General features: G+C 49.8%; 1 protein-coding gene across 5 annotated transcripts in view; it reads left to right on the forward strand.

Moving 5' to 3' along the window:
• The window catches only part of LOC144263939 (cohesin subunit SA-2-like), a 92,162-nt gene extending 85,587 nt beyond the window's left edge, over positions 1-6,575 (forward strand). For 4 of the 5 annotated variants that reach the window (XM_077815089.1, XM_077815080.1, XM_077815074.1 and 1 more), the window contains 3 exons: positions 2,259-2,433; positions 3,611-3,698; positions 4,808-6,575. In XM_077815089.1, the coding sequence (XP_077671215.1) occupies positions 2,259-2,433; positions 3,611-3,698; positions 4,808-5,050 (506 nt within the window). In that variant the 3' untranslated portion in view covers positions 5,051-6,575. The remainder of the gene's footprint in view (positions 1-2,258; positions 2,434-3,610; positions 3,699-4,807) is intronic. The other variant, XM_077815106.1, reaches the window with a different exon arrangement.
• The last annotated feature ends 8,401 nt before the right edge of the window (positions 6,576-14,976 follow it).

A 14,976-nucleotide genomic window follows, 5' to 3' on the forward strand; every position in this document is an offset into this window, starting at 1 on the left:
TGAGCCAGTCACTTAACATCCCTGCCTCAGTTTCTCCATGTCTAAGTGAGGATAATATTACTTGACTCCACACAGTGGTATTGTGAGGATTAGATAAATTTTATGAAGCCCTATGATAATGAAAACAGTTTTTTATAGAAGTGCTAAATATAGATTCTTACTGTTGCTATTTTTGGGATGTATTCTGTTAGAAGAACAAAGGGAATCCTCTCCAGAAGATCCTTTAATTCCTCCCTTTCTGGCTTACAGCCATCCTCAGGGCTATGCTTTGCACATCATCCTTCATCTGAGGAGTTGATGGGACTCCCTTCAGAGTCCAGTATCTATGGCAGGGGTGGGCAAACTTTTTGGCCCAAGGGCCACATCTGGGTAGGGAAATTGCATGCAGAGCCATGAATGTAGGGTTGGGACGGGGTTGGGGTGCGGCAGGGGGCTCAGGGCAGGGGGTTGAGGTGCGGTAGGGATTTGGGATGTGGCAAGGGCTCCGGGTTGCCTGCCTGCCCTGGCCCCACGCTGCTCCAGGAAGCAGCTGGCACCACGTCCCTGTGGCTCCGGGGAGGGAGGCGCGGGGGAGGAGGTGAAAGAGACAGAGGGCTCCATGCGCTGCCCTCCCCTGTGGGTACCTTCCCCAAAGCCCCAAAGCATTGGCTGTGGTTCCCCGTTCACAGCCAATGGGAGCTGCGGGGAGAGGTGTCTGCAGGCAAGGGCAGCGCACGGAGCTCTCTGCCCCACTCCCCACCCCAGAGGCCGCAGGGACGTGGTGATGGCTGCTTCCGGGAGCGGCACGGGGCCCGCAGTGCCTCTGGGGTGGCAGTCCCGTAGGCCGGATCCAAAGCCCTGATGGGCCAGATCTGGCCCGCGGGCTGTAGTTTGCCCACCCCTGATCTCTGGGGACATGGGGGGGTTGCAGCAGCATGTCACAAAGGTGGTCTGCCTTTCCAGAGAGGCTATGTGCACAGTTATTATGTTAGATCATATTAAAGAAGTTCTGTATTAAAATCACAAATGAGTTTGATTTCCCATAGTTTAAATTCCAGGGTATTACTAATTAAGAGGTCTCTTGGTTTTTGGTACTGTTTCTCTCCCTCTATGTGTGAAACTTGCAAGCTGCTAATTGTGTTAGTACATTCTAAGACAGAGTCTGTTCTCAAAGCAATTCTTTGTAACAACAACTACTCACACAGAGAGAGACTCAAAGCAATACTCTGTAACAATAGAAACAGCACCCAGAGACTCCCCACCCTTTTGTTATATTCATCTAGCTTTGTTAACAATTGTGATTAAAATAGAGATAGAGGATGTATGTGGATGGATGCTTGGTGTGGATAATAACTGAATGATCAGGGAGGTGCCAGCCTAAGAATCCAGTGTCCATCGGCTGAAGAAGGCGTCAAGTGGAAATAACCAGAGGACCCCCGGAGGGCAGACTGGAATCCACCCAACAGCCTGAAGAATGGGAGAACCAAAGAACAAGATAACATCTGGCAGCACGGAGCCGTCAGGAATGTGCTATCTGCTGATTGATTCAGCAACAGCATGATGAAGCAATTCCCATAGACTGGCATAGGAAGAAACTCCTATAAAAATGGACTCTAGAAAGTGAGAACTTTGGGGGTCTGATTCTGCAAACCAACTTCCAGGAGCATCAGATGTGCATCTGACAAGGCCCTGCTCCCTCTTCATGTCCAGGCCACCTGGCCAGTGGCTTGGCATGAGCAACTCTAAGGCTGGTAACTATGATAACAACCTTGCAGAACCTGTGTGTGTGTGTATGAATGAATATGTGAAAAAATATGAGATTGAATGGAATGTTATAGCTATACCTAACTGCTTACTATGATTCTTTCTATATTCACAATAAATGTAGTATTTTGCCTTTTCCCCTTTAATAAGATCCTGCTGGTTTTTATTTTATTGGTATAACATGTGCAGCACTGACAGTGCCCTCTGGTCTGGAGAGGAAGAGTCAGGGCCCAGAAACCTAAGCTGGAGGTCTCACATACGCTGTGCAAAATCAGCCACTGCCCAAGCCGTCATTTTGGGGTTTTTTGTATAGATTTTAGCTGGGTCATTCAACACAGTGGAATTTTAAAATGAATGCTTTGCTCAGAGTGTCTCTATGAATTTAGCTTCCACAATGACTGCACCCATTGTAACAAACGCTGCTTTTTCCTCTCTCTTGGGCTGTTTGAAGTATTCCTCTCTCAATGTCTCAGAGAGCGAGAATGAAGAATAGTGCTATTGATTGTCTGTTACAGGGTCTCTGCCTGAAACCAGCCACACTGAGACAACAAACAAGACTCCAGACTTCCTGTGCACTCCAGAACTCACTGCTGCAGCAGGGAAAAGCAGAAAGAGGTTGAAGTCTCAAGATACAAGTCTCCAAGAATGTCTGCCATTCTTTTGTCCAGTGGGACTGAGCAGAAGACGTCGGTGAGGGAAAAATGGTTCACAAGCCCCTAAAAGAGCTGGGATTTTTCAAATACGCAGACTGCAAAACTGTGCAATTAGTGCAGTGTCTTACAGTTCACACCTTGGGGCACTCCTTGTGTTCTCAGTGCTGCTATGGAGCAGTTGCCTGGGGCCATACCCTCCTCCTGATTCTATCTTCCAACTTCTGTGTTCTCCTCTTGGACGAACAGGGAGTGAACAACCCTCTCCCCTAGCTGCCCAGACTCCCGTTGCTCCCTAGTCCTATAGGCAGCTGGGGAAGGAGGAGAAGGCTTCCTGCCTGACTTCTGTAGTTCCCAGTCCCATTGAAAAAGTTGCAGAGGGAAGAATGGGGCTTTCCAGCCCCGTCACCTCAGATTTGAATCACTCCCTAGCCCTTTGTGGAGCGCGAAAGGGGCTTCCCAGGTACCAGTTACTACCCAGCCCTGGGTTTGGGAATGAAGAAGGGTGTTTCTCCACCCCACCTGTCCCCAGCTCCTCTTTACTCCTAAGAGAGAAATTGGAAAAGGAGACATCGTCTTGGCCTCAGCAGCTGTGCTGCTGTGTTTCTGGTGAATTCCTTCCTGCAGGGCCTGAGGCCAACTGTGTGGGAGCTCCACACAGAACATGACATAATGGAGGAAGTGCCCAACACTATCCACAGAACAGGGCCTCTGGCTAGACTCCATGTGCCATCCAGTGCACCAAGAAAACACACAGACAAACAAAGCAATATTTTCTCTGTAATATCTCAGGTACAGAAATCTGAGATGTCACTTGTCAAGGTTAAAAGGGAAAACACAAACTCCAGCCAGAAATGCAATTTTCAGGGTGACAGCGCCCACTCTCCTTAAATGGATTTACTGGACAGACTCATAGGTGGGTGGTGGGTTTTTTTTGTTTTTTGGGTTTTTTTTACACTTTTTGGTTGTTTGGTGCCAAGTTGCACGAATCAAAATTCGTTTTATCAGAATATAATGAAGCTCTTCCCCACTTTGGGCCAAAGACTTTGGGCTTCTTTATGCAAGAATCCTAAAAGCAACTCGTATCATGTGCATGCAGTCTTTAAAATCTGCCCTCCCTTTTAGCACCGCAAGCAAAACACATTCTAAATAGAACCTCCGTCAAAGGGAAGTGTGTTTCCAGGCCAGGAACTAAACTGCTCGGCTTTTCGTTCCAGCGAAGATGTGATCAAGGCAGAAGACTTCTCAGCAGATGGTGGAGCAGAAGATGTAGGCGAAGATGTGGATGTTGTTGGCGCAGACCAGGTAATGGTAGTTTAGTTTTGGCTTATCCAGATTTGTACAGTTGTACTTGGGCTGCTGTGTGGAGGGGGAGAAAAGTGATAGTACATAACCCAAGAAGCCAGTTTGTCAAGCTCATGTCTTTGCTCCACCCGTGTACCCTACTCCCCTTTACAGCTGCTAGAAGCGGGAGGAAGAAAGACTTTTCATTTTTCCCCCACGCGTAGCTTGACATGGGTTCTTTCTCTTGCTTGTCTATGGAGCCTCTCCTAGTAGCATCTAGGCCCTGTTACATACATTAACAGCTGTCAAAGATCTTTCAAGAGAAGGTACCCATTCCCCTCCTACATACTTGGAAGGCACTTGCTTATGAGCAGATGGCTCTTCCTGGTCTACAGCAGGGACACATTTTACCCTTTAGGGCAGCAGAGTAATGTCCAGCCAAGTCCCCTAAATATAAACATTGCCTTTCAGAAAATCCCATTTAATCCTATTTCTTTATCAAGCTGAATTGAGGCTATCAAGTTTCCCATGCTGCAGCTGCTAACTTCACTAACCCCTTGAAGCAGGTGAGCAAACTACTTTCCTTGCCTTTCTTTAAGGCAGTGGTCCCCAAACGTCTGAGGGTTGTGCCCCTCTTTACCCCTGTCTGCGCCTCCCCCCCCATCCCTACCCCCCCCCCCCCGGCTCACCAGGGCTGAGAGTTATGCCGCAGCTCTGTGTGAGGGGATGTGGAAGGGGTAAGGAGGCCGGGAGCCAGGACTATGGTTGGAGGCAGGGCCGGAGCAGAGCTGGGGGTGGGGCAGGACTGGGTGTCGCTCCCTCCCCTCCTCCTGTGGGGGCTGGCCCGGGCCTGCCGGGCCCCCCGAACATTCCTCTGCACCTCCATAGGGAGGTGTGGCCCACAGTTTGGCGACTTCTGCTTTAAGGGTTAGTGAGGACAGCAGGTGTAGAAGGTGTGCATTTCCTTTAGGTTGTTCTCATTATAACCCTCTACGCCTCCTTTTAGACGTTTTATTGGACAGCATTTTTGAAGGTGGTGCAAGCAGAATTGATTTGTAAATGGCTTTTTTCCCTTGTGGGTCTTTCCAGCCTTCCCAGATATGTTCATTATGGGACTTTCTGACTTTCAGGTATGTGATGGGTTGTATCAATCCTGCACACGGCCAAGAGGTGCTGACCAGTCACTGGAGACCTCACCTCCTTGCCTCTGTTATACAGGCTCCAGGTGGAGGGGACAGATAAAAGGAGGCAGCGCAGGTCAGTTGGGGCTGGCGGAAGAGGAGGAAGAATGTGTTCTGCAGGCTGCTGCAGAGGAACTGTTGACTCACCCGGCTGTTGGGACCGTGGACCCGCCCTATGCTGCGGACGACTAGCCGGCCACAGAGACTGACAGGGACGCCGAGCCGCTGCCAGCTAAGGACATGCCTGAGGGGGACTTTATGGTAGGAAGTGACCCAGGGAATGTGTTAGGAGCCATGGCTTGAATCCTTAATAGGGAGTTTACCGGCTTCATAGGGCCCTGGGTTGGAACCCGGTGGAGTAGAGTGGGCCTGGGTTCCCTTACCCCTGCACTTGTCACTAAGAGTGGCTACAAAGGACTACTGATTTGGACTGATTGTTCACCCTGCCCTGCCCAGAGGGTCAGAGCCTCCGACTGTCCTTAACAGTTGAGTCCTGTTATGCGGGCCAGACCATCGTCAGTCGCTGCCCAGGAAGATGTGGGAAGTCATCTGGGAAGAGCTCAAGTCGATGCTGGCCTTTGGAGGCCATGACAGAATCTTGCAGTGAGTGGAGGAGCCCCATTGTTCTCGTTCCAAAACCTGATGGATCCATGAGGTTCTGCATAGACTTCCAGAAAGTCAGTACAGTCTCACAATTCAACACCTACTCTCTGCCCTGGGTGGATGAACTGCTTGAGTGACTAGGGAATGCCAAGTTTATATCTATACTGGATTTAACAAAGGGGTATTGGCAAATTTCCCTGACCCCGACCTCCCAGGAGAAGACAGCCTTTGCCACGCCATTCGGCCTTTTCCCATTTACAACCATGTCATACACGGGGCTGTGTCGACCTTCTAATGGCTTATGGATTAGCTGTTGCAGCCACATGATCAATACACAGCAGCTTATATTGACAACATAGTAGGTATATAGTGCCAACTGGGAAGATAATCTAAGACACCTCACCACAGTACTGCAAGCACTTGGGGTAGCTGGGCTAACTGAAAAACCATCTAAATGCCACTAGGACAGAAGGAGGTGATATACCTGGGATACACAGTGAGGCATGGGTGGTTGCACCCACTCGTGGATAAGGTCCAGGCCATGAGAGACTGCCCAACCCCCTCGACCAAAAGGCAGGTGAGGCAGTTTCTTGAACTGGCCAGTTTCTATAGACGCTTTGTGCCCCAGTTTGACACCCTAACAGCGCCCCTTAGGGATCTGACAAAGAACTCCCAGCTAAGAGGGCATTGTGGTCCAGGGACTGTGAACACGCTTTCCAGACTCTGAAGGACTGATTGAGTCAAGAACCAGCCCTATTCCACCCAGACTTTTTGAACTGGTTTATACTCCAGACCGACACCTTAGAGGTGGGCCTCGGAACGGTGCTATCCCAGGAGCAGGATGGGGAAGAACACCCACTATTCTACCAAAGAAGGAAATTATTTCCCTGTGAAACGAGATATTCAACAATAGAAGAAGAGGCACTGGCAGTGAAATGGGCTGTTGAAGTCTTACATTATCATCTGCTGGGGAACCCATTCCAACGCATGACAGATCATGCATCCTTTCGATGGACCCACTCCTTGAAGGACACTAATGCCAGGATTAGAATTAGAAATGGTACCTCTGTCTCCAGCCCTACAAGTTCGAGGGACTTTACCGCCTGGGGAGAGCCCATGCAAATGCTGATTTCTTTTCCCAAGTGGGAAGAGAGGAAGATGAGGGAGGACAGCCATCAGGTCCTGACTTGAGGGGGAGGATGTATGACAGGGTGTATCAGGGTGTATTGAGGGGGGGAAATCAGGGTGTATTGAGGGGGGGAGGGATAGCTCAGTGGTTTGAGCTTTGGCCTGCTAAACCCAGGGTTGTGAGTTCAATCCTTGAGGGGGCCATTTAGGGATATGGGGCAAAAATTGGGGATTGTTCCTGCTTTGAGCAGGGGGTTGGACTAGATGACCTCCTGAGGTCCCTTCCAACCCTGATATTCTATGATTCTGTGATACTGTGAACCCCGCACTGGGCCAACAGGTGCTGACCAATCACTGTGGGACCAGGAGACCACCCTTCCTTGCTCCTGTTGTGCATGGTCCAGGTGGAGTGGACAGGTTTAAGGAGGCAGCCCAGCTCAGTTGGGCTGGAGGAGGAGGAGGAGAAAGGATGTTTGCTGCAGGCTCCTGCAGAGTAACTGTTGACTCACCCGGCTATTGGGACCGTGGACCCAGACTATGCTGCGGACGACCAGCCGACCACAGAGATGCCAAGCTGCTGCCAGCTGAGGAAATGCCTGAGGGGCTTTATGGTAGGAAGTGACCCAGGGAATGTGTTAGGAGCCAAGGCTTGAAGTCTTAATAGGGAGTTTACTGGCTTCATAGGGCGCTGGTCAGAACCTGGTAGAGTAGGAAGGGCCCAGGTTCCCCTATCCCCACCCCCCGCAGTTGCCACTAGGCATTGCTACCGGGGATTCCTGATTTAGACTGTTCTCTCTGCCCTGCCCACAGGGTCAGAGTCCCAACTGTTATTGTTTGCCCTGGCCGGGAGCCCCAGGGGCTACAGACTGAGTGTTTGCTTTGCCCATCCCAGGGACTACGGACTGTTTGTTTTCTCTGCCCCGCCAGAGGTCCTGAGCCCCTGGGTCGTGATTGTTGACTCAAAAGGAATCCCAACAACTGTGTGATGGGGTATATCAACCCTGCACTGGGTAAACGAGGATGGACCTGGTTGACCCACCAAGCCCCCATGACAAGGTACTTCTACTCTGAAGTTCAACAGATTATTTGTTTTGGCATTTGAGTGGTTTTTTATCTTCTTCACAGTTTTTGATGTTTCTTCTCCAGTGAGAATAGTGGCAGGAATGTCCCTGAACCTGTGCTATTGGGATCATAAGTTCTATGTATAGATAGTGGGTGTGGCCCCCCAAAATCCTGCAACTTTGTTTCATTTTCATTCAGTCATTTGGCAGATGCTGCATCTGCCCTCATAGTTCACACACTAGCCTCAAGCCTTTCACATTAGAGCAGTGCCTCCCTTCTTCTGTAGAAGATCAAGTATGGTGCTCTCCTGAGTCAGTCAGGGCAGAGTGGTGAAGTGAAATATCACTCCAAGTGAGCTCAGACCTTTCGTTCTGACAGCAGGCTTGTGTCCTATACAATGTTTTCTTAGAACGTTTTTGTTTACCCGGAGTTGAGGAGGAGCAGATGGGAGAAATGAAAGATTAAAAACATGTTGCCATTTTCTGTGCAAGCTGGACATCTGGTTAGCTGAAAAACTTGTTTTTCATCTTTGAGTGATGGTCCCTACATGTATTCCAAATGGGGGGGGTGCGTATGTGTGCGAGGTGTCTGAGCTGGAAGGTTTTCTTAGCAGTGAGGGTATGACAGGTTGTGTAGGTCGACAGCTCTCCTCCTCCCTCTTATCACTGCATGGCCTGAGTCGGAACCTGTATAGAAGGGGAGCGGGGGCTACCAGTGCTGGAACTGCGGCCATGGCCCCTGTGCCTCCTCTTCCCCCTGAAGCCATCCCCTGGCCAGGCTGGAAGCCGGAGCCTGCTGTGATGGTGGGACCATATTCTCAACCCTCCTCCTCCCCCTCTCCCCTAAGCTGGTCTGAGCCGCTTGCCCAAGCCCCTCCCCCCCCACTTAGTGGAGCTGGCCTGAGCCACTCACCCAAGCCAAACCGCCTCCCCACACAGAGCCAGTCCGAGCCCTCCTCTGCTGCAGAGGGCTGACCCAAGTCCCACCGCTCACCCCCCGAGCCCCTTTTAGGAAAAACTGGGCATTTGTCCCATTTGCTTTTGCCAACTAATGATCACCGCACCTCCATGGTCACCAGATAGAGACTCATCATCTTCTGGGTTGGAGATTGGGTCATGCTCCTCTCTTCCAAAGAGTCACTCCCACCACTCTTCCAGACACTCCTACCCTGCCATGGACCTAGGCAGAGGGGTGCTATTGGATACTTGGCCTAAAGGTCACTGGGGACCTATGCTGGACATCATGGGGGACATCTTTCAATGGTGGGGGACTCCGCTTATAGACCTGTTTGCCACCTGCAACATCAGTTCTGCTTCCTGTAAGGTCACAGTGTGGGGTCCTTACAGATGTGTTCCCATTTCCATGGTCAAGACAGCTGTACTACACATCTCCTCCTCGCCCTCTGATTCCCAAATTTCTGATGAAGATCAGTGGAGACCAAGTGCAGGTCATTCTCATAGCCCTGGCATGGCCCAGGCCGCATTGGTTCACCACCCTCTTAGGCATGTCGTTGGAGGCATAGCTACAGCTTCCACAGCATCTGGACCTGATCTCTTGGGACCATGGTCAGCAGCTGCACCCAAATCTCAGCTTTCTTCATCTGATGGCCTGGAAGCTCCATGGCTGAATCCTGCTCGAAGCAGGTCTGCAAGGTCCTACTGGGAAGTAAGAAGCCCTCCGCCAGGGCCACCCACCTTCAAAAATGGAAGCAATTCTCCATCTGGTTTCTCAAAGGTTTGGAGGTCCCTTGTCCATCCCCCCTGGGACCTGAACCTTGTCCTGTCAAAGCTTACAGTACTGCTTTGAACTGCTAGCAACGTGCTCATTTTTACACCTTTCCTGGAAAGTGGCCTTCCTGTTGGCTATCACTTCGGCCAGAAGAGTTTCAGAGATCTGGGCCCTCACATCGGAGTCCCCATAGATGTTCTTTTTTCAAGGACAAAGTCTAGTTGTGACCACACCCATCATTTCTTCCAGTAGTCATCTCACAATTCCGTTGCAGTCAAGCAATCTTTCTGCCGGTTTTCTACCCTAAGCCACATGCAAAGAGAGAGGAACAGTGCCTCCACTTATTGGATGTTTGGCCAGCCCTGACTTTCTTCATACAAACCATTCTGCAGATCTACTCAGCTGTTCATCGCAATAGCGGAAAGAATTAAAAGGTTTCCTCATCTCTGCACAGAATCTCATTGTGGATTATTTCTTGTTTAAGGACATGTTATGAATTTGTGAACATCTTGCCCCCAGCTAATCTAATGGCTCATTCCACAAGGTCTCAAACTTCCCCCACTACTTTCCTAGCACAAGTCCTGATTCACGACATCTGCAAGGCAGCACTCTGGTCGTCAGTTCACACATTCACAGTGTACTGTGCCATCATACAGCAGACTAAAGACGATGCCAGCTTTGGCCATGTAGTCTTGCAGTCAGCCTGTCCTTGAACTCAGAACCCACCTCCCATACAACTGCTTGTGTACATTGGAATGGACATGTGTGTGCACTCGAAGAAAAAATGGTTACTAACCTTTCCGTAACTGTTGTTCTTCAAGGTAGTTGCACATGTTCATTCCAAAACCAATGCTCCGTCCCCTCTTTTTGGAGGCGGTCGACAAGAAGAAACTGAAGGGGGAGAGGGTTTGGCAGGGCCCTTTATATTAGCACTATGAATATGTGGCACCATAGTGCACTAGAGCTGACCCAACGGATACCACTTGGGGAAAAAATTCCGGCAGTTATGTTCAGGTTGTGCACACACCTACATTGGAATGGACATGTGCAACACATCATGAAGAACAACAGTTACAGAAAGATTAGTAATAGTTTTTTTCCCCACTTGAAGCCACGTGCAAACAGGGAAGAACAGTGTCTTCACTTACTGGACATTAGACAAGCCCTAGCGTCTACATAGAAAGCACCAGACCATTCTGTAAATCGACCCAACTGTTCATAGCAGTAGCTGACAGGATGAAGGGTCTCCCTATCTCTGCTCAGAGAATTTTGTCCTGGATCACATCATGCATTTGCACATGTTATGATCAGATGGGTGTTCCGCCACCAGTTAACCTAAGTGCTCATTCCAAGAGGTTGCAAACATCATCAGTGGCATTCCTAGCACAGATCCCTATTCAGGACACTTGCAAAGCAGCAACTTGGTCTTTAGTGCACACATTCTCGTCTCACTACGCCATCACTCAACACAGTCCAGGGCCGATGCCAAATTTGGTCAAGCTGTTTTGCAGTCAACATGTTCATGAGTTCCAGCCCCACCACCTATGTAACTTCTTGGGAGTCACCTACAGTGGAATGCACATGTGCAATCACTCTAAGAAGAAACAGTTACTAACCATCCGTAACTGTTGTTGTTTGAGATGTGTTGCACATCTCCATTCCATGACCTGCCCTCCTACTCCTTATATCAGAGTTGGCCAGAAAGAAGGAAATAAGGGTAGTGGGGTGAGCTGGGTGCTTTATACTGGTGCTGTGAGTGCATGGCAGGAGAATGCATTTGAGCTGCCCCCATGGGTGCCGCTAAGGGAAAAATTTCCAGCGACTGTGCTCGGGGCCTGCGTACATCTACACAGTGGAATAGACAAGTGCAACACATCTTGAAGGATAACAGTTACAGAAGGTTAGTGACCATTTTTTTAAACTGTCAAGACCCATAAACCTTCTTCAGTGCTTCCCATGGCGCTCCACGTTGTCTTTGGGGGCCATCTTGCCCTATTTGCCCACAATTTGGGCAAGATCACCATGGACTGTTGGATACCGAAGATCATCCCAATGGATATGCCATAGAATTTTTCTCTCTTTCCCGCATCAGCCCTCCTCCTGGGCAGCCCCAGGGGACCCTTCCCAGCAATGCATTCTCCAGCAAGAAGCAGACGTCCTTCTCGTGAAGGGAGCCATAGAGCAAATACCACCTCCCTATCTGGGAAGAAGCTTCTGTTCTCCATACTTCCTCATCCCAAAGGGCAGACACACTGCCCCATTCTCGACCTTCGACTACTGAACATCTTTATCAGGAAATCCAAATTCTGCATGGTGATGCTGGCATTGATTATCCCCTCTTCTCCTCAGGGGGCCTTGTTCATGGCTCGACATGAAGGATGCCTACTTCCATATCGACACTCATCTGGTCCACTGGAAATTTCTCTGTTTCTGTGTAGGACACCACCACTACGAATTCCGGGTCATTCCTTTCTGCATAGCGGCGGCTCGCCGGGTCTTCGCAAAGGTTCTCACTGTTGTCGTGGCACAGATACACTGCCTCTGCTACTTGTGTACCCCTATCAGGGTGACTGGCTCCTTGTTGTGCTATTGCAACAAGAACTCATGACTGCCATCCTAGCCCTTGGCGCTCTCCTGATGTTTTTAGGTATTTGCATCAACAAGGAGAAGTCAATGCTCATATCTACGCAGATGATTAACTTTATTTGGGTGCAGCTTGACTCCATCCTGGCATGAGCGTTCCTTCTGGCAGACCACTTTGCAATGCTGACAGCCATAATTACAGACCTACGCCACAATCCATGTATCATAGTTCATCGTTGTCTCTCCCTCCTTTGGATAGATGGCAGCCTGTACCTCCATGACACCATGTGCACATCTGCACTTTTGTGTTGCTTCCAAATGTGGCTCCTCTTTATCTACAGTCCCAGCTGGGACTGCTTGGAGGCCAGACTCATTGTCCCCCACTGCTGGCCTCCCTCGCCTGGTAGACCAACCCTTCCAAGATCATGGTCGGTACCCCCTTCACCCCTCCTACCCCAGAGGCCACCATCACCACAGATGCCTCCCTTGCAGGTTGGGGGCACACCTGGACCATCACACAGCCCAGCATGTCTGGATGCCTCAAGAGGTCAGGATGCATATAAACATGCTAGAACTGAGGGCAGTCCATTTGGTGTGTCAGGCATTTCTTCCTCTCCTCCGCTCCTGTCACATTCAATTCCTCTCTGACAACATTGCAGCAGTTGTGTACATCAAAAAGCAAGGCTGCACCAGGTCTCCCTCCCTCTGCTCCGAGTCCATCCACCTGTGGAACTGGTGCATCAGACCAGTGGATTGGGGGTACACCTGGAACCTGTGGAACTGGTGCATCAAACGCCACGTAACATTTCAACACTACCTCCCGTTCAATCAAAATTCCCTGGCCGACATGCTCAGCAGGACTCTCTACCTCAGTAATGACTGGGAGCTGCATGATGGCACATTCTAACATCTCTTCCACCGATGGGCATCCCCTACTGGGATCTCTTCACCACTCACGAGAACTGCAAGCAGCCCCTTTATTATTCTAGGGAAGCCTTAGGGAAAGACTTGCAGGATGACGCTCTTTTCCTCCCCCAGTCAGATGACTGCTGCTACGCCTTCCCCCCCTCCTGCAAGTACTATACAAGGTCTAGCAGGACTGAGCTACCATAATACCCATATCCTCGTTCTGGCCCCATCAGTTTTTGTTTGCGGACCTCTCCACCCACAGACCACTCTGCCTTTGTACGCTCCCAGATCTATTCACACAAAATCGGGACAATCTGCTATCCCAGTCTGGGCCGTTTTCACTTCACAGTCTGGTATTTGGATGGGAGTGCTCCACCACTGGTGTGGCAAATACTTACTCAGAGCAGGAGAGGATCCACCAGGGTATGCTACCGAGCTAAATGGAAACACTTCACCTCATGGGTCACCTACCTCACCATCCACTGAGTGCAGTATCCATATCTCTTATCCTTTACTACCGTCTCAATCTCAAAACATCAGGCCTTGCCCTCAGCACTATACAGGTCCACCTGGCAGTGCTCAGTGTCTTTCTTCTCCCAGTAGATGGCGCTTCTGTGTTTACACACTCAACCACAGTTGGTTGCATGAAGGGTCTCCTCAATACTTTCCAGCCAGTATTCAAGCCCACACTCCAGTGAGACCTTAATCTTGTTCTCTCCGCCCTCACAAAGCCTCCCTTTGAACTGCTGGCCACGTGCTCCATCTCCATGAAGGTGATGTTCTTGGTTACCATCATCTCAGCTCGACAGATCAGTGAACTGGTGGCCATGATGGTTGACCCACCCTTACACAGTGTTCCACAAGGATAAAGTTTCCTTTTGCCTACATCCTAAATTTCTCCAAACGTAGTTTTGGAGTTCCACCTCAGTCAGTCCATCCACCTAACTGTTTTCTGTCCCAAACCACGCATCTCCCATGCAGACAGAGTCCGCATTCCCTCAATGTCTGCTGTGCACTAACATTCTATCTGTGCAGGACTCAACTGTTTGTGGCCATTGCCGATCACTCCAAGGGCCAAGGCTTCTCTTTGCAACGAATCTCCAAATGGGTCTCCAGGTGCATCCGCAAATACTACACACAATCCAATGTGCAGCCACCAGACAGAGTCACTCTCTACAAGCAGCCACATCGGCCCGCCTCATGGATGTTTCCTGGCAAGCCATCTGTTGCGCAGCAACATGGCACTGCAGCCACACAGTCACGTCCACTACGCCATTGCCCAAGCAGTGGCTGCGGACGCAGCAATAGGCCATGCCATACTACAGACGGCACTTCCTACCTCATTCTCGCACTCAGCTCCACACTGATCACTGCTTGCTACACACCCACTTTTGGAATACATGTAGGGCCCATCACTCAAAGAAGAAGTGGTTACTTACCTGTAACTGAAGGTTCTTTGAGAAATGTGGTCCCTATTTGTATTCCAATACCTGCTCTCCATCGCTTCTACTGCAGACTGGACTACTCAGTGGTAAGAGGGACACTGAGAGGTGTTGACCCACATTACCTATTATACCCTGGGCTCTGAGTACCGCGGGATGCACAACACATGTGTGGTTCAATGAACACTGCTAAGGAAACTTTCTGGCTCAGGCATGCACATTTGGAATACAAATAGGGACCACACATCTCGAAGTACCTCCTCTTCCTGGTACTGGCCTCCAAGTCAACTGGACAAAGATCTTTGGATACTTAATAGCTAAATAGCAAATGACACCCCAGCCAAATCTCCAGCTTTAGCCGTGCAACTGGAAGCAGTTATTACCACTATGGTAAATCGCTCCAGTGTTACTTCTGACCTGACTGCTGTGAGGCTTCTGGTAATACGGGAGATAGGAACTCTGACCGAACTTCACTGATTTCCTGTTTCTCCTTATTAGTTTGGGAATTTTTATAAGACATCCGGCTTGTTTAAATATAGTCACTAAATGCAGAGCCTGTAAGACAATAATTTTCATCAAAATTTTGGGTGGGGCAGCATTCTGCTGGGCACTAACTCAGAGTTGTGAGACAACTAGTTCAGTTCCAAAACCCTTTATCTGCAA

The sequence above is a fragment of the Eretmochelys imbricata genome, chromosome 1 (genome assembly GCF_965152235.1).
Source record: "Eretmochelys imbricata isolate rEreImb1 chromosome 1, rEreImb1.hap1, whole genome shotgun sequence".
NCBI classification, from domain to species: Eukaryota; Metazoa; Chordata; order Testudines; family Cheloniidae; genus Eretmochelys; species Eretmochelys imbricata.